General features: G+C 36.8%; 3 protein-coding genes across 6 annotated transcripts in view; 1 reads left to right on the forward strand and 2 right to left on the reverse strand.

The window, feature by feature from the left end:
• The window catches only part of LOC147080120 (uncharacterized), a 34,573-nt gene extending 22,437 nt beyond the window's left edge, over nucleotides 1-12,136 (reverse strand). Inside the window, exon 1 of the mRNA XM_085948172.1 lies at nucleotides 11,929-12,136. Coding sequence (XP_085804298.1) covers nucleotides 11,929-12,111 — 183 coding nt within the window. The 5' untranslated portion in view covers nucleotides 12,112-12,136. The remainder of the gene's footprint in view (nucleotides 1-11,928) is intronic.
• LOC147080121 (uncharacterized) lies at nucleotides 1,427-10,886 on the reverse strand. The gene is made up of 3 exons (XM_085952428.1): nucleotides 10,625-10,886; nucleotides 10,093-10,319; nucleotides 1,427-1,783 (listed from the first exon to the last, which is right to left on the reverse strand). The coding sequence occupies exons 1-3, from the start codon at nucleotides 10,791-10,793 to the stop codon at nucleotides 1,427-1,429; spliced, it is 753 nt and encodes a 250-aa protein (XP_085808554.1). The 5' UTR covers nucleotides 10,794-10,886.
• Nucleotides 12,137-16,374: 4,238 nt separating the features above from the next.
• LOC147080122 (LIM and senescent cell antigen-like-containing domain protein 2) overlaps nucleotides 16,375-24,106 on the forward strand; it is a 40,127-nt gene continuing 32,395 nt past the window's right edge. For all 4 annotated transcript variants that reach the window (XR_015070814.1, XM_085948318.1, XM_085948299.1 and 1 more), the window contains exons 1-2: nucleotides 16,375-16,643; nucleotides 21,026-21,167. Coding sequence is in view for 3 of the 4 variants with exons in the window: in XM_085948318.1 (XP_085804444.1) it covers nucleotides 21,165-21,167 (3 nt within the window). In the remaining variant the exon portion in view is untranslated. The remainder of the gene's footprint in view (nucleotides 16,644-21,025; nucleotides 21,168-24,106) is intronic.

A 24,106-nucleotide genomic window follows, 5' to 3' on the forward strand; every position in this document is an offset into this window, starting at 1 on the left:
TGATGTTTCCAGTGTATTTGAGAGTTGTGCCTTGTTTATTACAGTTATCTTACAATAATTAACTAGGTAGGTAGGTGGTACCGTAATATTTTGAAGAACGCAGAATGCTTACAATTGTATATTTTAATGCCAGATACAGCAGTAGATACATATTTTTGCAGTGGTTTAGCGGAGATATTTTATCGTAATCTTACGTAAGTCCATCTTATGTCTCCATGAGAAATATTGCAAGCGAAATAGGCGAAATAAGCGAGGCATTTTATCAGTTACCTACTATCTAGATTATAGACTAGGGATCAAAATTATACGTATTTTGTAAACAGCACGACTAGGAACTGTTTTTAAAGTTCGCAAATGTTTTACAGAATCTACAAAACGAATAAGGGCCTCAACCAAATGTTTTTTGCAATGAATGCAAAATTAAAATGACATTTGAAAGTGACAGCTAGCTGAGGCAGCCATTTTTAATGGCGCGTGACGTCAGATCGCTTACGTCACAAAGAGTGTTATTAGCTATTCGATGGAAAATCGGTTAAATAGCTTATAAAGAATTTGGGAATCTCATACATACGGCCCTTAGTTCAATAAAAACAAATACATATGCCTAACATAGTTTAGTGTGCACTATTTATAGCGAATCTTAACAGCCTACCTCCACCCTTCGCCACTGACTTGTACACGCCGCACTACTGAAATTGACAATCGAATACTGGAAAATTATAGAACATGATTTTGTGCTTTCAACTAGTAAAAATAACGGCGGATTATAGTAGTTGTCGGATAATCGAGCGGGGGATTACTGAGAGTGTACTGTATTATATTCGTGTGAATATAATATGATCTAGGATACAATGGGCATACGAGTAAGCATTTATCTATTTGGTCATATTTTTATAATAGGGTAATATTTATACCTACATTGATTTCTTATACAATTTTTAAACATGCCAGAAAATTATATTTACATCAATCGTTATTATAATTACCATGTTTTATTAAATACATAAATAAATTATATTTAGATTTACTGACATTGTCCTTCACGATTAGGGTATATTAATTTATGTTGTGAACGCCTTAAATTATTTATTCAGTAATATTCACTACATCAAATCAATAAAATGTGAATAGGTACTCGAGTTATTACTTATTTGCTCTTAAGTATATATTTTCACAATGGCTTAATATTTATAATGCTAAATATTAGAATAAAAATAGAGCATTATAAATATTAGGCTATTGTGAAAATATAGATTTAGAGCAAATAAGTAATAACACTTGAGTGCAAATTTTATTTATTTGATGTAGTGATATTAGAAATTATTAATTTAAGACGTTCACAACATAAATTAATATACTGAATCGTGAAGGACAATGTCGGTCAATCTAAATGAAATTTACATATATATTCGCTGTCACTTCAAATTCAGTTTTTATTCTCCGGATTATCTATGTCGTATAAAAATAATAATTCGCTAACTGCACGGCGACACTTTTGTGCATTGAAGGGTGTCATTCTCTCAGTTAATTGTTTTGCCACCATTATGCAGAAATCTTTGTGGTCGGGATATGCTTCGATGGGGTGACACGGAACATTACAAATATCTTCTTTCACGGTTTGGAGGGTTGCCATTGCTGAGGCACACATTTCACCCACGTCGGGTGTAGAACGGATCCTTCTTCTTTTAGTTGAAGGCGGCGGCGTACTACAGACGACCTCTGTAGATGCCTCTGCAGATGCTTCTGTTGATTCCTCTGTCTGCTGTGAGGCAGTAATAGGTAGCTGTAAAAATTAATAAAACAATCGTAAGAATTTGAGTTTTCATCTCCTAGAAGTCAGTCATAGCCACTCATCACACTGAAGTGAAGATGCGATGTTGGATATGGCTCAGCCACGTGCTGCGTATGCCAAAAGAGCATTTCAACCCGGCTTGCCTATTCTTCAAGTCAACTGAATTCCGGTGTCCTGGAAGGCTGCTGAATATTATCTAGAGTGGCGCAGAGGGAAGATAGGCTGTTAACACATTTTGAGTGGGAAGGATATTTCTACCTGCCCGCCGTACCGGTGTTCGTCGGCGGGACGGGTAGAAATACCTTTTACGCCGGCTCCACTTGAAGTGCGGGAAAGGTATTTCTACCCGATTACTGCATACGAATATTTTATGTCAACGGTTTGAAAATGTTTCAAACTACACACACACCTACAAAAAAAAAAAATTTACCGTCGATTCATTTACTTACACACACACTCTTGCGCAGCCCATATGAGAGCTTGTGCGTAATCAGAAAATTTGTTTAGAGTCACTAAATCAGCGAACTATATTTCTGTAGACAATAAGAATGCTAAAACTATATGCGTCTTCTTTTTACACTTGTTTATTTTTTGATGGGTGAGCAGGAAGACAACATTTTGTGAAATATCAATGTATTCTTTAAACATGGTTTGTTCGCTGTACTGTGAATGCGATTTATATGTATATTTTTATGTGTGATAAATACATAGGCCTCCTTTTCATACTATAATATTATCCTTTGTGAGCGAGTGAAAAGACGACAATTTGTGATAGACGGAATGCATTCTTCGCACTTGTTGTAAGTGATATTGTGCGGTGCAATAACGCTGGTATGCGAGCGGAGCAATAAATTATAACATGAGTGGAAACCAATATTATTTAGATGTCTGTAATCTACTACGATCTATATTGAATTTTCAGTCTTGAAATACGGCGCTATAGAACGGGTGTGTATATTTATGAAATATATTTAAGTAATCGATATTTTATTTAATCTTTAAAAAATGGCTTCAGACAATTATGAAAGCGATGATGAAATATTTGCCGATAATTTGTCTGCCTATTCTGGTGAAGATTTGCCAGAATTACGCAGCGACAGTGATAGCGACAGCGATAGTGAAGAGTTCCCTCCCACAAGAAGGGTACCAGTGATACCGTTACAAATCAGTGATTTTGAAGACAGTGAAGTGGAGGAAGAGAAAGTCATGGAATGGTCTGAAATAGACAACCCACCGCAAATTGAACCATTTTTAGGCAACGTTGGTGTTTGCGTAGCACCAAACAATTCTGAAAATGTGATGGATATAGTTAGTTTATTTATTGGAGATGATTTACTTAGCATGATGGTAGAAGAAAGCAATCGATACCGCACACAAAATGAATCCCGAATCAAGAAAATGAAGAAATCTATCAAATGGAAGCCTGTAAATCTTGGTGAGATGAAAAAATTCCTCGGACTAATTTTGCTTATGGGACAAGTTCGAAAAGACACAAGAGATGATTATTGGTCTACTGATCCGAGTATAGAAACACCAATATATTCTAAAACAATGAGTCGTGATCATTTTAGACAAATTTGGCAATCGTGGCACTTTTCAAATAACGATATCACTATGGATTCCAGCGATCGCCTTGAAAAGATTAGGCCAATTATGATATACCTAAGTAATACCGAAGTTTTCTTCGGTTTATAAGCCTCAAAGGGAACTTTCTTTAGATGATGGTATTATACCGTGGCGGGGAAGACTTGTATTTAAAGTCTATAATGCATCTAAGATAATAAAATACGGTATCCTAGTGCGCATGGTCAGTGAAGCCACTACGGGATACATCTGTAATCTGATCATTTACAGTGGGCAAGGAAGACCACTATTAGACACCATCCAATTGCTTCTTGGTCCGTATTTAAATTTGTGGCATCATGTCTATATGGACAATTATTATAATAGTGTAAAAACCAGTGAAGCACTTTTAGAAAATAAAATTAGGACGTGTGGAACAATGCGAATAAACCGAGGCTTCCCAGAATGTTTTAAACACGTCAATCTTAGTGCAGGACAGAGTATTTTCCGTCGGCGAAAGGATGTTATAGGTTCGTTTCTTTCAACCTGAACGAAACAAATCAAATTAAACCATAGACAATATACATACATACTTGCTTTTCCCTCCACCACCTGCCACGTCTCCACACCCGTTATGCAGGCGTATACCGTGGCGTAACGAACGATAGGCGCTGTTCAAATTTGTGCCGAGAGTGTCCCAGGAGCAACTTCCCAAGACCTTGGTTGGCGTGCACTAGAGTGTGCGTGATCCCTAATTCCATATAATGTATTACGGTCAATTCTCGATGAGAAAAGACCTTCTCGCTTGCCGTATAATGCCGCAAACTTTTTAAAAGCTGAGAAATTTTCCCTCGTAGATACCAAGTCGCAATGGCTGACCGGTCCAACTGAGGGTCGGACCGACTTGAGAAGCTCTTCCCTTTCAACCGACATATAGGGACACTCCCAGAGGATGTGATCGGCATCCTGCAATTCGCCACATAAGCAAGTCGGAGATTCTATTAGGCCAAGCTGACAGAGCTTGGAGGCAAAACCACCGTGTCCGGTTTAGAACTGAGAAGTCCAATGGTCTGGAGTCAATCTGGTTATCTCCATGCGCCACTTAATATTAGGAAAGAACGAATGCGTTTGTCTGCCCTTGGAAGAAGTGGTCCATCGCCCCTGCCACACACGCATCGCCGTGTCATATGCCAGGTCGCGTACAATAACTTTTCGAGCGCACCGGCTCATGGATCCAAGACCTAAAGGCGGCGATATAAAGATACCGCCAACCTCCGCCCCCAGACCCCCAAGCAAGGCGGTCGTGGCACCACGGACCTGAATGTGCAGGTCTAACGGAAGCACTCCAGCAAGGACAGGCAACGCGTCGGTAGAAGTCGTCTTATAAGCCTTAGTGAGGGCAAGTAATGCTGAGCGTTGACCGCTGAGAAGAGTTTTCCGGATGGACAATAACTTGCATCTATGATACCACGTGCTGGCGGCATATCCAGCGATACTCATAAAGATTGCATCATAAGCTATTTTAAGAGATCTGAACTTAAGACCCTAATTACTTCCAGTAAGCCAGGAGACCCGATGGTAAGCTGCTTTGGCTTTAGCCACCGAAGTTTTGGCGTGGTGCATAAATGATAATTTGTCATCCAATAAAATGCCTAGATATGTGACCTTATCTTTGACTTTAACTAAAGTACTACCCATACGGATGGTGGGCGACCTTGAAGTAAGGTTGGCTGCTCCCTTGAGGAGGATGGATTCTGTTTTATGCGGAGCAAAAGTGAGTTTGTTAGTAAAACCCCAGGTCATAATGGTTTCCAAAGCCTCGTTAGCAGCTAGCTCAAGACCATTGCGGCTGTTCGCACTCACAAGGAGAAGCGCATCATCCGCATAGGCAATAATACTACAGTCGTTTGGAAGCGTGATCGACAGGAGGTCATCAAAAAGGATATTCCATAGAAGGGGTCCAAGAACTGATCCCTGGGGACACGCCATTGTGGATTTCCTAGATATTATTGTATTGCCAGTATCATATAATATAGATCTGTCACTGAAATAATTTTGGATTAGTGCATATATGTCTCCCGGTACACGTTTTAATCGAAGTTTACACAATATTAATGGCCAGGAAGCACTGTCGAAGGCACCCGCTATGTCTAAAAGAATGCCTAGTACGTATTTACTTGTTGCTGTTTCAGTGTAGTTGATAACTTTTCGAATCGCATCCTCAGTGGATTTACCCGGCCTGAAACCATATTGGTTCGGGGAGAGTGGTGCAGTCTCTGCGAGGTGAATCTCAAGTCGTGTGCACATAAGACGCTCCAGTACCTTGCTGAATGTAGGCAAGAGTGTCAGAGGGCGGTAGGCCTTAGGGTCAGAGGGAGGGCGGCTACCGGCTTTAGGGATTATCCTAAGTATTCCTTTTTTCCAGCAATCCGGAAAAATACCACTGGAAAAGCATTCGGAAAAAAGAGACGTTATTTCTGGCGCTGCAACAGCCCAAACATGCTTGGCCATCAAATTGTCAATACAATCATGGCCAGGTGCTTTCCCAGCAAGAAGGCTTTGAAAAATGCCACCAATTTCATGCTCGGATGGCAATGGCGAAGAGGTGACTTGGTATGGGAGCGCTGTTACAAAACGGGCTTGCTGAAGAATCGTATCATCCGTGGAAGGATCATCCTGTGGTATGAGGGCATCAAGTAATAGCGTGGCTGTTTCAAGCTGCGTAGTGGTGAATCCACGACCTAGAGGTCGCTCAATGCCACTAACGATCTTGGTTGGGCGAAGTCCAATCTTAATCGCGCAATATACATACAAATCGTATGAGTAGAAAGTTGACCGGAAATGGTTTGAGATTTGACGATTGGTTCAGTGTATCATTGAAAATCAAACCGTTCTCGGACCATCAGAAATGTTTTGACATGAAACGTCAAACCGATTCGGACGATCCATAGACTAATGGCAATCTGTCAAAGTGTTGATAAGCATTATTGGGCATTTACATATCGTGAGGTGTTCATATTAATATGTTAGACATTTACACCATAGAAGTTTACTTGAATTATGGATATTATAGATTAATAATCAATACCTATTATTCATAAGTAACCATACGCGAACAAGAAGCCGCTTTTGGTCTTAAAATCTCAAAATCCAACCATATTTTCTATGCAAAGAGTTCGATTTAATATCATTACTATAATTATTATGTCAGACCAAGAATTTATTTACATTTTATTTACATTTTGTAACGGAGATTCTAATCTACAGACTATGTTAAATCAACCTGGAATGATATTTATATTACCTACCTAACGAATTTTATCAATTTAATATGTTCGATTGTCGTCTAAGTCACAAAATCATACTGTCGACATGAACAAGTGGTAAATTATAAAAAGCTCTTATCAAAAGTAATTTTTAAAAACTTGTCATACCTATAAATCTTATAAATTAAATAAATGGCTACCTATTCACGAAGCATTCTTTATATTTTGTACATTTAAAATGAATGAATACGAATTTGTATTATTGTAGACAACGATAGGAGGTTAGAATTTCATAACAAGTTGACGTTTCAATAAATATGTTTCTGTTTTAGAGACTAATGGTACGTTTACATTTGACACTAATATCGTCATATTTATGTATGACACCATATTCACTTAAGTGTAAACAGTAAGTATATTTGTATCTGCCACTTATTTTGCGTGTGTCGACTCTCACCTACCACTTATTCAATCTACTTATATACGCAAATGTAAACACCGGGTATTCGACAAGTTCGAACTTGGAGCGATATATCACCGAAGTTGGACCACCGTCTACTTTTATGTCAAGTACCTGACACAATATTCGTAGTTTGACAGGTACCTAGTGAATTGCATATGTATATTTCTAAAACAACGGACAATCAATAATCATAGGTACACCGTGAATGTATGCCCAACGTTTACGTTAATAAATGTACTGTAGCGATCTGTCAAAAATCATAGACAATGAGAAATAAATCGGATGTGCCGTGTTCTATGGATTTTGTTCGAAAATAAAATATCGCTTGTTCTCGGCACATACGATTAATTCTGATGCACTCTGTGAAGAAAAAATGCGCTTCAAATGGTATTACCTAATTCATTTTGGCCCACACCTGCACTCGTATTAGGTACGATAATATTATATTGAATATGCAATGACGATCAAGTGCTAGATATCGCAATGTTACTGTTAATCGTTCTTCTACGCATTTCTGAATTGTGTGTCTTGTTTTTTGGCAAAAGGTCCAATCTTGCAAACTAAAGTTCACAAATTGAGTTGGATCTTCGATTTTAAACTCTGACATTAAACGGAAGGCACCTAGTTCTTCTCGTCGCTGAATCCATTCCCGCACCCATCTAGACCATTTTTTCCTCCTTTTTGTTGCCAAAAGACTTAAAATAATAACACTCGCTGCTTTCTTTTTTAACATTCCCATATTGACAACTGACATAACGTTTTTGAGAAGTATACAAAATAAGTGTCCGAATAAATTACAATATCATATGTAAACACCGCATATATTTATTCCAATGTTGCCATTGAATAAAGTGTCGAGACTTTATTTCAACGAGAAGTATACCAGAATTTTATGTCAGATCCATGCAGGTGTAAACAGTAAATGAAATTTTATGTCCGACACATAAAATAAGTATAACGGTATAAGTGTCAGATGTAAACGTACCATTATATGTTATGAATTAATTTCAAGTACTGGCAACACTAATTAGTCGTCAAAAAAGCGTTTCCGTGGACATTTACCAAACAGTCCCAAACCAAATGGTTCCATTTCGTTTGTTTGATTCAGGTTGAATGATACAGACTTATTGTTACAACTCTGGGAATCAAAGAGAGATGTTCGAATGATTTCAACAACACATCCATCTACCATTTTAGAGAGTCACAACATCGATTGGAATACGAGACTACACATTTGGAAACCGCTATGTGTTATAGAATACAATAAATATAGGAAAGGGGTTGACCGTGCGGATCAGTATCAGTACTCGATCATACGAAGAACAAAAAAATGGACAAAGAGAGTTGTCATGTATTTGTTAAATTGTGCTTTTTTTAATTCTTTTAAAGTTTATAAAGTATTAAATCCGACCAAAAGGCTAACTTACAAACAGTTTTTGCGTAGTATAAGCAAATTTTGGATAGCCGACCATATCGTTGAAACCGACGCAATTTTGGAAGAAGCGGGGCCATCTACATCACGATTACCAAGAAGAGTGGGTAAAAGTGATCATCCTGGTAGGTTATCACTCGATATGAAGAAGCATCGAGTGATAAAAATTGTTACAGATGGTAAAAAAAAATACCCACAAAGACAGTGTCGAGTGTGCTCGGTGCACAAAAAGAAAAGTTTGACTAGTTATATGTGTACATTTTGTGACGTCCCCCTACACAGGGGTGAGTGTTTTCATAAATATCATACTTTATCCAAATATTAGAATAATAATTTTTGTGCGGGAATTTATTTATATTGAATGGAATATTTTTTACGAAACCCTCCTGTAAATATGTGATTAGCACTGTGCACTTATGTTATTTAAACAATTTGTTCTAAAAAGAAGCACAGCACTGAGGAGCAATATATGGTGAGTGTGAATTCCAAATTTCATTACAAAATAATACTGATAGTTTGGAAGATAGAGCGAATTTGTAAAATTCGATTTTATTTCAATTTCCGCTGGTTTTCGCTCGCTGCGTGTACCTGTGCGTTTGTACTGAGGCCCGCGCAAAATGTGTTAAAATCCGACATAAATAGTGTATTTTTTAATTAACTATTTCTTTTATTCAAACGAATAATTCACAAGATTTAAGAATATATCATTCTGATTATTGAACATTATATTATAATTTTAGAAAAACATAACTGAGAGAGTATATCACAACCAATAGAAAAAACTTTTTTTTGTTATTCTTAAATTCTTAAATCTTGTGAATTATTCGTTTGAATAAAAGAAATAGTTAATTAAAAATTATTAGCAAGTACAAGAAGTTGCTTAAAAAATATTGGAGAAATTCCTAGACGTCGGTTAGTAATCATTTGTAATAGTAAAATAGCTACCTACTTTGATTTAATAAACAAAAATCGATTGCCGAAGTAACATGATTTCGAAGAGCGCTGAGTGGTAGGTATTTAATAGCCAATAGCTTAAATATTGTCGTCATTAGTATGTCTTCCGTAGCATAATGGTTGAATGCGACGAGTTTGGGGCGTTTACCCGTTAGAGATGCCGGGTTCGATTCCCGACCGGTTGGCTTACTTTTTTCAAAAAAAAGTTCTTTCTATTGGTTGTGATATACTCTCTCAGTTAGCGTTTTTCTAAAATTATATAATAAATAGTGTACACTGAGCTTTGTCAGTCAAACGTTTTCATTGAACCCAGACTACAATGTGTAGTCAGTGTTTATTGTTTTAAAAACTCAAAGAAACATCCAAGCCATAGTATATAATAGTTAAGAAATATTTGTTTATCTATAAAATATCTAAAATGATGACATTAAACCTTAAATAATTTTAGATAGGATATTTTTTTATATATTATGGTTTGGTCTAGATAGCACTTAATGAATTAAAAAATAACTAACCAACACCATCTATAATATTATGTATTAAAGCATATGGACGCCGTTCGTTATCCATATGCTCCAGCTAATGGGTGGAAATGGCCGAAGAAAAATAAGAAATTACTCACCTCAACAAACTCTACATCCATTTCGCTCTCGATCATCACGGGCAAATTGCATTGGCTTGCCCTAACAGCGCATGCTGATATTAAAAACTGACATTCATCCCACAAATGCCACGTAGGCGTGTATAGTTCTTCGGGGCAAGATCTGCTCCTTTGAGAGGCTTTCACCTTTCTCAGGTGTGAGGCGAAATTAGTTCTAATATTCGCCCAGCGGTGTCGAACATCCAGTACTGAAACAAAACAGTTAGGTACCTAGCGAAAATAACTTAAATTTATGCGTGTATACATATTATAAATATGTCATTAGCAACAATATGCAACACAAATGTGACAAAAGTTGACACGTGGATGTGGATTAATAGTGAGGTTAAGCTGTCAGTCAAAAGTACCTATCTACAATATTTCGTGATGTGAGAAATGATACATAATATAGATTTATATGTTTATCAATAAAAATGCACATGCCTTATACTAAAATGCTGTTACTTTACAAAATTGAAACTACCTAGTCACAAAATAATATTCTAGGACTTACTTGATTTGTTGCCAATTATATCGGCTATCTCTTCGAATATTCGGTCCTTTAAATGGTTTTTTGAATATAGCGGGTTTTTTATATTCCACACGATATCCTTGCCGTGTACTAATTCGACGAGGAGTGAGTCATCATTGGTACTCCAGATATTTTTTTGAGTTTTCGCCATCTTGACCTTGCAGTTGTTGAGTTGTTGAAATCGAGAATTAAAATGAACGACCGTTGTGTGACTCGCGAGCGGGCGAGTATTCGGCTATTTTCGTAAGCTTTCGGCAATCTTCGCTTGTTAATGAATGGATCGCACGACTGAATAATAGAAAAATTCCCACTTTCGACCGATCGCTCACGATCCTTGAAAACCATAGAGAATAGAGTTTGACAGTCGTGGCAGACGATCGGGCCAGACGCAATCTGCCAATGGAATATGGAGTTATTGCGCGTACATAAGTACACACCGATTTTTTGTTTTTATTCATGCATGCAATCTTGCAACTCGCATGCTAAGACATGTTTACACGTGCATTTTCTTGCTATGGTGCGATAAAACGTACTGTCGGCAGTAAATCCAAGCAAGTGTAAACGGGGTATAATGATATCACTAGGAATATTCACAATTTTGATTTAATCGTTTACAGTGACCATCGTCAATGTTTAAAATCATAGTCGTAACAGCTCGGTGTTAAATCATTTTACCATTCCATCTAAATAATATAAAAGACTTGTAGAATTTAATTTTAATACAATTTTAGAATAGTACTGCTGAGTTATCATACATACCTACTTATATGTAGTTAAATATTTTATAGCCAACTATGTATGTAGGTACATCAGCGTAAAATTAAGAAAAGTGCATTATACCACAAACAAAATCAGTCAGTTACCCTTAAATTGTTAATTACTTCAAGATAATAAAAAAAAGTGTAATTTAGTAATTTGTGAAACCAAATGGGCTCTATGTTACGACCGTACTCCCTGGATAAACGTCAGATTTTTATAGTCTACGCTTATAATAGCGCCTAAGCCATATAATAGCAATTTTTCCGATGATCGTCTATGCTCAAAAAGTGGCGCTTAGATGCTTTCAAGTATTGAATTTAGAAATCTGACGTTTATCCAGGGAGTACGGTCGTAACATAGAGCCCTTTCTGTTGGTTTTCTTCATTCTAATTTAGATTCGCTTTAGAAATACGACATAATATGTCATATAAATATATTATAGTATTATTATTATTCTGTTATGTTCCATATTATCATGAATAAACGAAACTAACGCAATGAGACAGCTTAACTTTTTAAAAACTAACCTCAAATGAATAGCTGACTTCGTCGATATTCTCTTGCTTGATAGAAATGCCGACATCAGGGTTATTTGAATGGTCTGTGGGTAAATCAAGCCATTGCTGCCCTTCGCCATCGGATCTTTTTACACCCGGTTCACGTTTTATAGCATCCATTTCGAAGATATAATAATTATAACGAAATACCATATGGGTAAATATAATTGTCGTTATGGACCATAGACTAATATATGTTATGGTCAAAACTGACAAAAGTATATTAGCCAGTGTTGCCATATTTTCAAAGTGGAATTATAGTACTGAGTCTCCAAAATGATAGTATTTGAGAAAAAAATATAGTACGCGTTGTCATCTTATAGGGTTTTTGTTTTTCAGAAAAAAAATAACGGAGAATTTGAAAAACTCCGAGACCGCTTTTTATTTAGGTAGGTACCTCTTCCGACCAAAAATGCTCATCGAAGAATTCAATAAATTTTATTTTAAACCAAAGACTCCAAAGACCAAAAACTCCAAATCTTCTTATACTGCGAAATTATAGTACTTTGCACCAATTTATCGAACGTAAATATCGAGATTTTAGTACTTACATTTTTTTCCGAAGTTCAAATTTATAGTATTTAGGGCGTACTATACCTGTTTTATATCGTACATAGTACGCGGACCAAAATTATAGTACAAAATACTCTAATTCTAGTACGGTTGGCAGCACTGATAATATTAGCTATGATGTTATGGACGGAACCAGCCGTGACGATAGCCTTTTTCAGACTATGCAGCGCCATCTTTAGATTAATAAAGCTTGAGCATATCTTTTTGTACATGCAATTTTGTACATTCTGTTCAGCTGTCAACATCAGATGCCAGATTGCTTGATATATTGATTCGCCCTTTCTCGTTTCAAATTGAATTATAAAAAATTCTCAAATCAAATATATTATTATGAACTATCAGTGTTAAGTATTTATAAATAAAATACATTCCTGTTATTCATCAGCTGTCAAAGTCAGACTAGTCTTCACACAAAAACCGGTGGTAATATCGATTTCCATAAAATATGTAGCATTGATCTATGCATTACATTATTGGAGAAGGTGTATTAATGAACACGACAGACGCGTCAGTATGTGCACTCTATTGAACAATGACTGGTAATGACTGATCATCCATAGAGAACAACGGGAGGGGCGGAAAGTTAGGACCAGTCGTTCTAATTGTATGGGCTTTCTACTTGAGTCGGCAATGGACCATGGCGAAACAAGCAATAAAATTTTCTTGCCTACAAACAAAATTAACTTAAAATTTTTAATAATTTTAACATACTAGGTTAGACATTTATTAATAATTATTATTGTTATACAAGGTTAGAATAATCGTTGTAATGTTCAATGTCTTTATATTGATTGATTAGTAACTAATGACAGTAAAAATACTAATAATTCGTGTCGCGTTTGTCCAGGTATGGCCGAGGTCCCATCCTCGCCAATTGATGACAATCCCACCACAGGCCCAACAGGGCATCATGTGGTGGCCCTAGGCGATAGGATCCTCAGATTTGACACAACGCAGGTACAAAAAGGCAGTTGGTCCCTCAGGCAAGCACATGTTCAATCCCTTCTGGGGGCGACTTAACTTCGCATTTTACCTCCACGAGGAAGGTTGCATTGCCGACGGCTACAAAGCTCCAGTCATCAATATTGTCGAGGTGACATTCTCGCCAATAGGCGACAATCCCACCACAGGCCTAACAGGACATCATGTGGTGGCTCCAGGTGATAGGCTCCTCATAGTTGACACACAGAACGACATTCAATCACTTCCTGACGACAGACGCAGCCGACACAGGCTAAGGAGCCCAACTGAAAGAACACCACCTATCAGGTACGTGGGAACAAGACCAGTTAGCATGGCATGGCATTCCAACATGAAGGAAATGTTTGCAATTCAATCTCGGGTACAATCAATCATAGGATCAGATCTGCTTCTGCAGACAGACAACAAAACTGTGGTGGCATACATCAACAACGAGGCCGGCACAAAATCTGTCACCTCCTAAACCTATGCCGACAGATACTAGTATTTACCAGTCGAGCTAACATCACGTTTACTGCACAATACTTCCGCAGAAATTACAACTGTGTGGCAGATCATCTCTCCCGCAGACAACTCATTCCCGAGTGGCACCTCATCAACACCGCAACCATCCCCCTGTTTCAAAGATGGGGTGTTTCCGAGGTGGATTTATTCGCAAGCGAAACAGCACATGTCGTTGCAACGTATGTGTCACGAGACGTTACAGACAGTGGTGCGCTGTTTCACGACGCCTTCAGCCGAGTATAGGACTTGCGTGGATATTCCCCCCACCAAACTTACTTTCACGAGTCCTAGCGCACCTGAACTCAGCAAAGGGGAAGTACTTACTAGTGGCACCGAGCTGGAAACAATGCTTTTGGGAAGTGGACTTACGAAAAAGGGCGACAGTACCTCCTTATACAATGCCTCACCTACATACGACACTAGTAGGTATGGAGACCAACCGTCCACCTCCAAGGACCCAGGACCTGTCCCTTTAACTATGGTAAATTTCGGGTAGGGGGAAATAACATCAAATTGAATGGTGGAAGAAAGGGCACTCCTTGCTTCCAAATGGCGGCCTTCGACTCTAACAACTTACAACCAGCTTGGATCAAATGGAAGACAATAACATGGTGTAACATGAACCTAATGGATCATAATAGCCCTCAACCAATGGAATTGGCCAGATACCTAGGCTACTTGCACAACATGGAGGGTTTGTCGTACAACACCATCCTGGTGCATAAGTCAGCCATAGCCACATTTTGCAAACCGATTATCATTGTAGATATCACCATCAACGAGGTACCTAGTACAACACAATATGTTACAAGCAATTTCGGTACACAAAACGAAACCTGTCAAACCACCGGTTTGGGATCCAGGACGAGTGGTAGATCATCTTAGGAAAACAACACCGGTGGAGTACAACCTTCTCGAAATGTCTCGTAGGACAGCTTGCATGCTTCTCGCATCGGGACGAAGGGTTCATGACCTCACACTACTCAGTAATAGTAGACAATGGATTAGTGGATAAAGGTGATCACATAATTGTATGGCCAATGTTTTGCGCAAAGACAGATACCGCCAAGCATCGTCAATCGGAATGGAAGCTAAGCGCTTCCACGTGTCAAAACATCGACCCAGTATTCTGGTTACGGAAACACGTCTGCATGTCAAACCCAAGGAGAGAGGAAGGATATTTCGGAATTATTTATATCTTCAAAAGAACCACCAAAACTAGCCACCAGGACAGTTATAGGGAATTGAATAAGGTCATTACTGTTGGAAGCAGGTGTACAAGAACCACCAGGCAGTGTCCGCTCAGTGGTGGCTTCCTTAAACAGTAAATATACCCAATAGATGACATCTTAAAGAGAGGTAACTGGCGTAGTGTCGACATTTCACGACAACTACCAGAGAACGATGGACACACCACTATCAGAAGGGGAAAAGAACCCATTAACTTCTCTATTAAACTATATACATTGAAAGTCACGATGGTCTATACCTCGTCAATGAATCATTGTCACATACAGGAATTTGGCATACCCAACACCAGGTGATAACAAACAGATATCTCAAGGACTTCAAAGTCAAATTCGAATAATGAAAGGAGTTTTACCTACCAATAAAACTCTTATTATTCATGTTGACTTTGAAGTCCAGGTAACTTCTACCTGGTTCCTTGAGCCATATCATAATGAAAACAAAGGAATGCCAAACTCCCTACATAAAAAAGGCAAGCGGGTATGACCAGTAAATAAAAAGGGGAGAATGACCAACGAAAAGAAAACGGAAAATAAATTAGTAGAATATAACCTCACGCGAAGAAGAAAGAGCAAACCCTATCTCAAGGACTTCATAGTCAACATGAATAATAAGAGTTTTATTGGTAGGTAAAACTCCTTTCATTATTCATGTTGACTTGGAAGTCCAGGTAACTTCTACCTGCTTCCTTGAGCCATATCATAATGAAGACAAAGGGGTCCCAAGCCCCCTACATAAAAAATGGACGCGCGGGTATGACCAGTAAATAAAAAGGAAGGAATGACCAACGACAAGAAAAAGGAAAATAAATTAGTAGAATATAACCTCACGCGAAGAAGAAAGAGCAAACCGTATCTCCAAGGACTTCAAAGTCAAATTCGAATAATGTATGTATATAGTTTCACTGGCAATAAATTATTTTATTTATTTAAAAAAGACACGTTGAGTACACAACAAATTATTAATTCAGTACGTTCACAACATGACATTAAGAATAAAACTTACAAGTAGATACTGATATATTTAGAGGGGTCATACGATGAAAAAAAAATTTAAGAAAAAGTTTTTATAAATACATGGGAATAAATTGATTATTATTTTTTCAAGCACACGTATGGCAACTCCGTGAAAATAAATATGTCATGTATTATGACGTTTCGTTCCACCAACTTACTTTTACTTACTTAATTTGTACAAGAAATGGAAAGATACACTATAATTAAAACGGCAAAATGTCGCTATGTCTAGATAATTTAATATGCCAAAAGATTTGCAGAACATGTCTGGTCAGATTGGATGACATGACATCCACCCTGGAGACCAAATCATTTCACAACTTGTCTTTTAAAGACATCATTATGAGCATTGCAAACGTACAGGTTAGTTATTGTGTTTTGTACGTTTAATTGACCATCTATTGAAGTTATGTACGTTGTTTTGGTACATTACATATTATATTACTTACATATTTCACCTTGTCAGACGCCGTCCTGTCAAATTCTTGGACATTTTAACATAATATTATTCTGCTTAAGGGTAAGCTCTACAGAATTGCCCTTGAGAATTGAAAATATGATTTTTTTATATGTGGTCCGGAATTGTTGGTCTACTAGCAATATACAAAGGTCGCCGACAATGCTTGTGTCAAATGTAAATGGTCTCTAAATTAAATTTAAATCATAAACACGGTCGACGTGAAGACAGAATGGGGTGACCAAAAAATAATATCTTCTAATATAGGTAGGTACGTAAATGTTACTAAATTCAATTTGTTAATCAACTGTTTGGGAGAAAGTATTGCAACCAATATGATGGTGACATTTTCAATTATGTGGTTGCCACAATATAAACTTAATAATATATTAATAACTTTTTAACCTGAAATTGTCCGAGAATTAAACATACGAAGGATGTTGAAATGCATATCTACCTACATTTTTATTTCATGTGCTATCCAAAAAACATTAATAATGAATAGTGTTTATTTGTAATGTTTAGGACCTACGTATTAAAAATAATAGGTATTGTTTAATTCTAATGCATATTTTTTAAAACGTAAAATTTAGTGTCTGCCTATTATAAAAAGAAAGTGACTTTTTATTGACTGCGCAACTTCACTTTTATACTAGTGAAACAAGTGGTAGGTAGAACCATTATTGCATGTAAAGGCAATGGGCGAAATAATTTATATCATGAGTGCCTAAAAATAATTATTAACATACAGTCACTAGATACATTATTTTTTTATTAGACCATCCGACTGGCGGGCGACGCCAGGGCTGTCGACGCAATTAATTATATTGTACTTTTTAAATTTTATTTATAATATATTTTATTCAAGTTTTGTGCATCTAATGCCGGGTCCACACTGGCAACATGTCGCGCGACAACCTCGATAAATTTTACGATAATTATCATAATGGCTTAAGAAATTTTACGATAATTATCATACTTATCGTAAAATTTAACGAGGTTGCCGGCGACATGTTGCCAATGTGGACCCTGCATAATATCCACTGTGGTTCACGTAGTGGAATGGACCTGTTGTTTCTGGGGTCAACTAATTCAAGAAGTAAACACCCATGATAGAATTTTTCTAGTTTTAGTTGCATTATATTCCAAAACTCATTTTGGATTTTATAAATGGAAATTTCTTGGTGTACATAGTAAACAAACCTACGAATAAAAAAAGACAGGAAGGAACATACTGATTCATCGCCATAAAAACTGGCAACCAAATTCGCCATTTTGGAAAGCGATGACTTTGCGAAAACAAATATCGTGTGGTCTGCACGTGTGCGGTAAACTTAAATAGGTAATTTTGTGTATTTTATGTTTGTGTATCATGCATTGTTGGCCATATTTTCCGGTCTTTCTTGATTGCCGTGACACAATATGTTCCTTCCAGTCTTTTTTATTCATAGAAAAAAACAGTATGTTGTATTAGTTATATAACGTATTATGAATCTGTAATAAAATAATACACAATTAAAATATTTTCAAATTGAAAAAAACACATTTTCATAGCTTTGAGCCGTGCTCACTCATGAATGTCGAATATTCTTCATTTAGGTAAGTATATACAAATTTTGATGTTATCTTGAAAATTAAACAGGTATCTGACCTTTTCACTATATTATACATGTACCTACATGCAAATGTATTGCTTTCAAATAATTGATATGGATTATATATCATCGTATTATTTTCTCGAAATCATAAACATACTATAATAGTATTTGAGTATCAACCTACGCTCAATTTGAATTAGGTAATAATAATACTATGACGAAATTAACATTTTAAAAATATTAATGGATATAATATTTTGACAGCCCTGTTTTCTGATCGGCGGACACGTGCAGTTGTTTATCAAATAATAATGTGTAAGACGGCCGACAATGCCAATAATATATATTTTTTTTTAAATAAAATCTCCGATGATTAGTGGTTTTTGCGAAAATATCGATTTAAATTAACGTCCTAACGACGCCGATGTCCTTTTGATACTAGATTATATTTCAATCTCCTCCTCTTGAGCCCCCTCTTAAGTTTGAGGGATACTATTCACGATGAATTCAAACGTCTTCCGGTTCGTATATTGTCGTAAGTAAGTATTTTCCTCCCCTTGTCTAAATATCTGATACAGTGCAATTTCTATATCGAGTCTTGTATGTTAGGTACTATCATTTCCCTCCATTTTCGAAAGTGAGAAACAAGCTGTCACCTTTATTTTTAGTATGGTTTTTCGCCTGGATTCGGGATGTGGAGGTGTACAAATAGCACACCGGAATTGTTTTGGAAACAGCAAGGTATATTTAAGTTAATATTATATAATAGTTACATTTTTAATAATTTATTTTACGGAGGACGAAATGTACGCGTTTGCGATTTGGCTGTTGGCAGCGTTCTGCCCGCCATTTTGTGTTTTACTTTCAACGAAAGCGTTGTCGAAAAACGGCGATGTTGCAATATTTTCAACGGTCATAATCTACGGCATTGCCGGCTTGGCTCTATTATTATTATTTATTTTCGTAATCAGCGCTTTACTATTTGTTGGATTTGATACCGACTCGGGCCTCTCCAAATACACAGAGACATCCCCAAATGGGGACCATACGGGGGTGTAACAGTACCTACCACATTTGTTTGAGGAATTAAAACCCAGCCCTCGTTTACACGTGCATGGATTTACTGCTCTCAGTATGTATTATCGTGCAAGCTTGCATGCATGAAATGAAAAAGTTCAGCGGCTCTGAATTGTCACGCAATTGATGGAACTTGCATGGCATATGCGCATACGCAGCATAAGATAGTGGCCAACCTGCCGGAAATAATACAAACTATACAGCGCAGAGCATTTTTGACGTTCACCAATTTTCACAACCTGTCAAATAGCTCCATACAATGACAAGGAGGGGGCACGATTTATAAAACATCCTTGAAAATTTCTACCGTCAGTAAAACAAATTTACGAGACAACTTATTTTACTTTATGGCTCATTTTCTGGCTACCCTTTGTCTTACATACAATTATAATTTTGTAGAAATGTTATATTATTTTATGAAACTGACCCGTACTATTGAGACTTTGAAAGAATACTTTTCTGTATTTTTGCATACAACTGTGATGCGTCAATCATATTTGAAGTCCGTAATATTTGTATAATAATTGGCCCTGTGGCAATTGCCGGCCTTCGAGTCAGTAATTAACATACTTCGGTACTACTAAAATTGAATAAGTATAGAATTTATAATGACTCTAGGTTTTACTTGGCTTGCTTCTAGAATTAATGTACGTATAAAAAAATGAGGATTTTACATATATTAAGGGCTAGAATGATTGTATTAAATTTTGTTGAAGTTGCCAAAGGGTGACTATAAATGTCCTGGCATATAAAAATATTCAATAAATCGTAATACTATTTCATGAGCCAGTCATTGAAAGTTGTGACTGACTTTTCTTAAAATATGTTAAATTACTTATTTAAGGTAATACAAATAATCCTGACATTTTATGGCCCATTAACACACACAGCGGGGCGGGGTATGTCATGACAGGCACAACTGCACTCCACTCAAAGGAAAAACAATATCTCACATTTTTCAGGCCTGTAGGTATTTAATTGTTGATTATTGGATTTTCACATAGTTTTACTAGAGAACCAATGCCAAACAATTGTGTTGACAAATTGGAAAAATAAATATTTCATATTTTTTTATAATTCTAGCTCAACACATGGTGGTAAATACCTACCTATATTACTTCAATTAATAGATTAATGACACATGGTATTTGCACAGATTTTAATTTGAAAGAATTGTATCGGAAATTTGGTAGGCACATCTATAATCGTAAACGAAATTAATGAAAATCATTTTTTTTTTTAATTTGGATATTTTTGCTCCATACATTTGTTATATTTCGTATTTTTGATTTTCGGTCCAGTGGAATTCGTATTAACGAGGTTTTACTATATATTAATTAGGTTAACTCTAAAGGCCGAGACACTGAATTGCGAATTACAATAGTAGTACCAGTTATTGATTATCTTCAAATGTAATGCGGTAACCTGTCTGCAGTAAATGAAGATTTGCGATTGAATATTTCGTTCAAATTATTTAATCTATTACATTTTTACAACAAGCACTACAATCAAAATTTACAGCTTCGTATCCCAGCCTTGGTATGGATGAGGTTATTATTCAATGGAATGCTTCTACCATGAACCGTTCAATCTCATGTTCAGATGTTTTCCAGTGGCATCATCGACGGAGACCCTCTCCGCTTCCGAGGGGAAGTGCAGCATGGCTACCACTTCACCTGCACCACCTGCAATGTGGAGCTCGACCACACTGCCAGGGAAGTCAAGAGCCGTCCAGGGTACGCTGCCAATGACATGGTAATGTCCAACCCAATACAACTCATTGTCTATGTCAAACAGTAAACGTTCAAATACGTTATGATAATGTTATGTGCTGTCACAGTATGCTGCCGCTACAGGAAAAAAGTATGTAATGTCGTTTTTCTTGGTATTTAAAATGTTCTCAGACTGGCGCAAGCAACGAATATTGTCACGTCAAATCTGCCGAAATCACCAGAACAACAATGAGGTCACCTCACTCGTACCGCGCTACGTCGACACCCGCATGTCTCAATGAACGTTTTTTATCATTTTCTACATGCCTATACATGTTGGGCTCACGTGGTTTTTTGTATTTTATATAAGAATATTGTGTATTACCTATGGTCTGCGGGTTGGGTTCTGTTCAAAATATCTATGAATACAATATTGCAAGTAATTTTAACGTACACACACTTAGAAACTGTTAAAATTAATAGAAATTGGCATGAACAATGAATAAAATTTTTAAATACTAATACATTAGAGTTGGCACTCTCCATCATTGAATGTATAGAGATAGTGATCGTTCAAAATATTTTGCGGAATGACGAAACCGTCGACTAGTACAGCATGTATCAGTATGTGACGTGTAATTGTTATTAATTAATTGAAAAGTAATTGCGGCATAAGAGTACCTAAATGCACTTAAAGATAAGATTGTCTTCTGTGTAGTTCCATATATCGTCTCTGTTCTGGCAGAACACACTAATTGGAGAATACTAGTTTCGAGTAATTTGACTTTGAAGTTTTTAAAATGTTTGAAATGGTCTATCATGTGAGTTTATTAAGTAATCGTAAAAATGATGACTTTAAAATAAAGACTGTTTATTTATTAAGAAGATTAAAGTAAAAAATAAAGAAAAATTTTCTTTTTTTATGTTTATTTTCTTATTTGTATCTAAAAAAACGAATTGGTGTTTTTTGCCAGAACACATTTTGTCTTTTTCAGCGGCACTGATTACACTAAGTGTTATTTAGTGTTTTCTGCCAGGAGAAAAATGCAGAATATTCTAAAGCCATTGTCATACTCGTATTTTTAAGGAAAAATTTTAGTACGTAAAATTATCTAGGTATTTTTAATAAAAAAATGAGATAGATACATACTGCAAGTATATTCTTATAGAGCGTAGAGATTATTGAATACGTGTATTAATTAAGGCGCTAAGTACCAAAATAATAAAAACTGACATTTTTAGAAAAATGTTCTACATACCAATGCCAATAACTTCAATTATAGTCTAAGTGCCTCAAGCAAGTCAAAATAATTAAACCTGTCGACGTTGTAAGTCCGTTGGCGTGTGTTATTTATAATGGTGTAAGTAGCACTGCAGTGGTTAACGGCATTCAATATAAAATAGCTGACGATGACGTGTTGACACTTGCGAGTTCTTAATACCTAAAATTATAGAAGCTGCCGTGATTGCTTCACACTGTAAATCTACATTTTTCAAAAGGTCTGCTTCATGAAATTTTACTGCAATGACTCGGTATTTTGTAAATACAGGCAATACTACTTTTTGGTACTTGGAGCCTTATTTAATACACGTATTCAATTATGTAGGTACATGTGTAAATAATGACAAGTAGAAGACATATTAATAAAGGGAATTTCAGAGTAACTATCATTGGTGGAAAAGTAGCATTGTTAGAGTCATCATCATCAGTCTGAATCAATACACTGCTGGATGAAGCCCTCTCCAAGCTGATTCCACTTCTCTCGGTCTTGTGCGTTGCGTTGCCACGTACTTCCGCAGTAATTAACTATTTCATCGATCAAGCGGCCTGATCATCGGTTGTCCCTTTTTCGAGCTATGTATCCAGCCCATTTCGATTTGTGGTTTTTAGAGAACGCTATTACATCGCAAACCCTTGTCTGTTTTCTTATACAATCATTCCGCTTTTTGTCATTTCGCGTTATGCCCAACATGCACTTCTCTATACCACGCTGTGCTACTATAAGTTTCTGGGTCTCTCCTTTGCCTAGGGTCCATGTTTCACACTCACTTGTGATCACGGGAAGCACACACTGGTTTAACATTTTGCGCTTAAGGCACGGGTCATTTTTGAAGACATTCAGACGGTCAAAAAAAGTTTTGCAGCCCAGCTTCACTTTGCAAACAATTTCATCGAATACACATCCACCTACAGACACCTTGTTGTCCCAAAAATTATCAATTGAGTTACTGCATATGGCTCTTGCAGACGAATCATGAAATAAATTGCATCTCTCATAATTATTATGAAAAAGTGTTTCAGCAGTGGCTTAATAGAAAATTAGCCATGTGCATGTAGTCAAGTTAGGTGGTGATTCGTGAAAGGCATGACCACTTCTATGACTGGAAACATGACCTGGTTTCCTATTTCCTCGGGTAGATATATCACAAATGAAACAACTACGTCTTTCATGTTAGAAGAGTCACGTGAGCTTTGTTAGTAGAAGCATATATTGAATTCGTAGTTAATTCGAAAACGAATTTCGGTATACAGAGGGGTGGAGCCCATACGAGTCATGATCTTCGGCCATGAGGTTCCTACCATGAAGAAGAAGAATGATGCTGACACCAAAGTAACCAATACACTGGCTGGATACAATGGCACCATGCCTATATTCTTGACAATGGCCAGCTTTAAATAATATACAAAGTCATACTGCGTCTCTCATATACATACGAAACTAAGATGCTCACACAGTGTAATTGTAGTTACAAGTTAAGTAGTGAGAAGTTGGATTCACGACTACTTCCGATGCTGCTACCGTGACTTTTCGTGTATTACTTGCTATCGTCTAAGGTAGACGAATTACAAAATAGACCGTGTATGTATATCATATTGTGCAGGTAAATCAGAGGTGCGCTCGCTGTGCCCATCGAGGATGTGAGGAGTGAGAGCCACGTCGACTCCTTGGCATGGTGCTATATCTTTTCGTGTATACTATC

This window comes from Rhyacophila brunnea, unplaced genomic scaffold, assembly GCF_057557595.1.
Source record: "Rhyacophila brunnea isolate RB1 unplaced genomic scaffold, BYU_Rbru_1.0 scaffold_1, whole genome shotgun sequence".
NCBI lineage: Eukaryota > Metazoa > Arthropoda > Insecta > Trichoptera > Rhyacophilidae > Rhyacophila > Rhyacophila brunnea.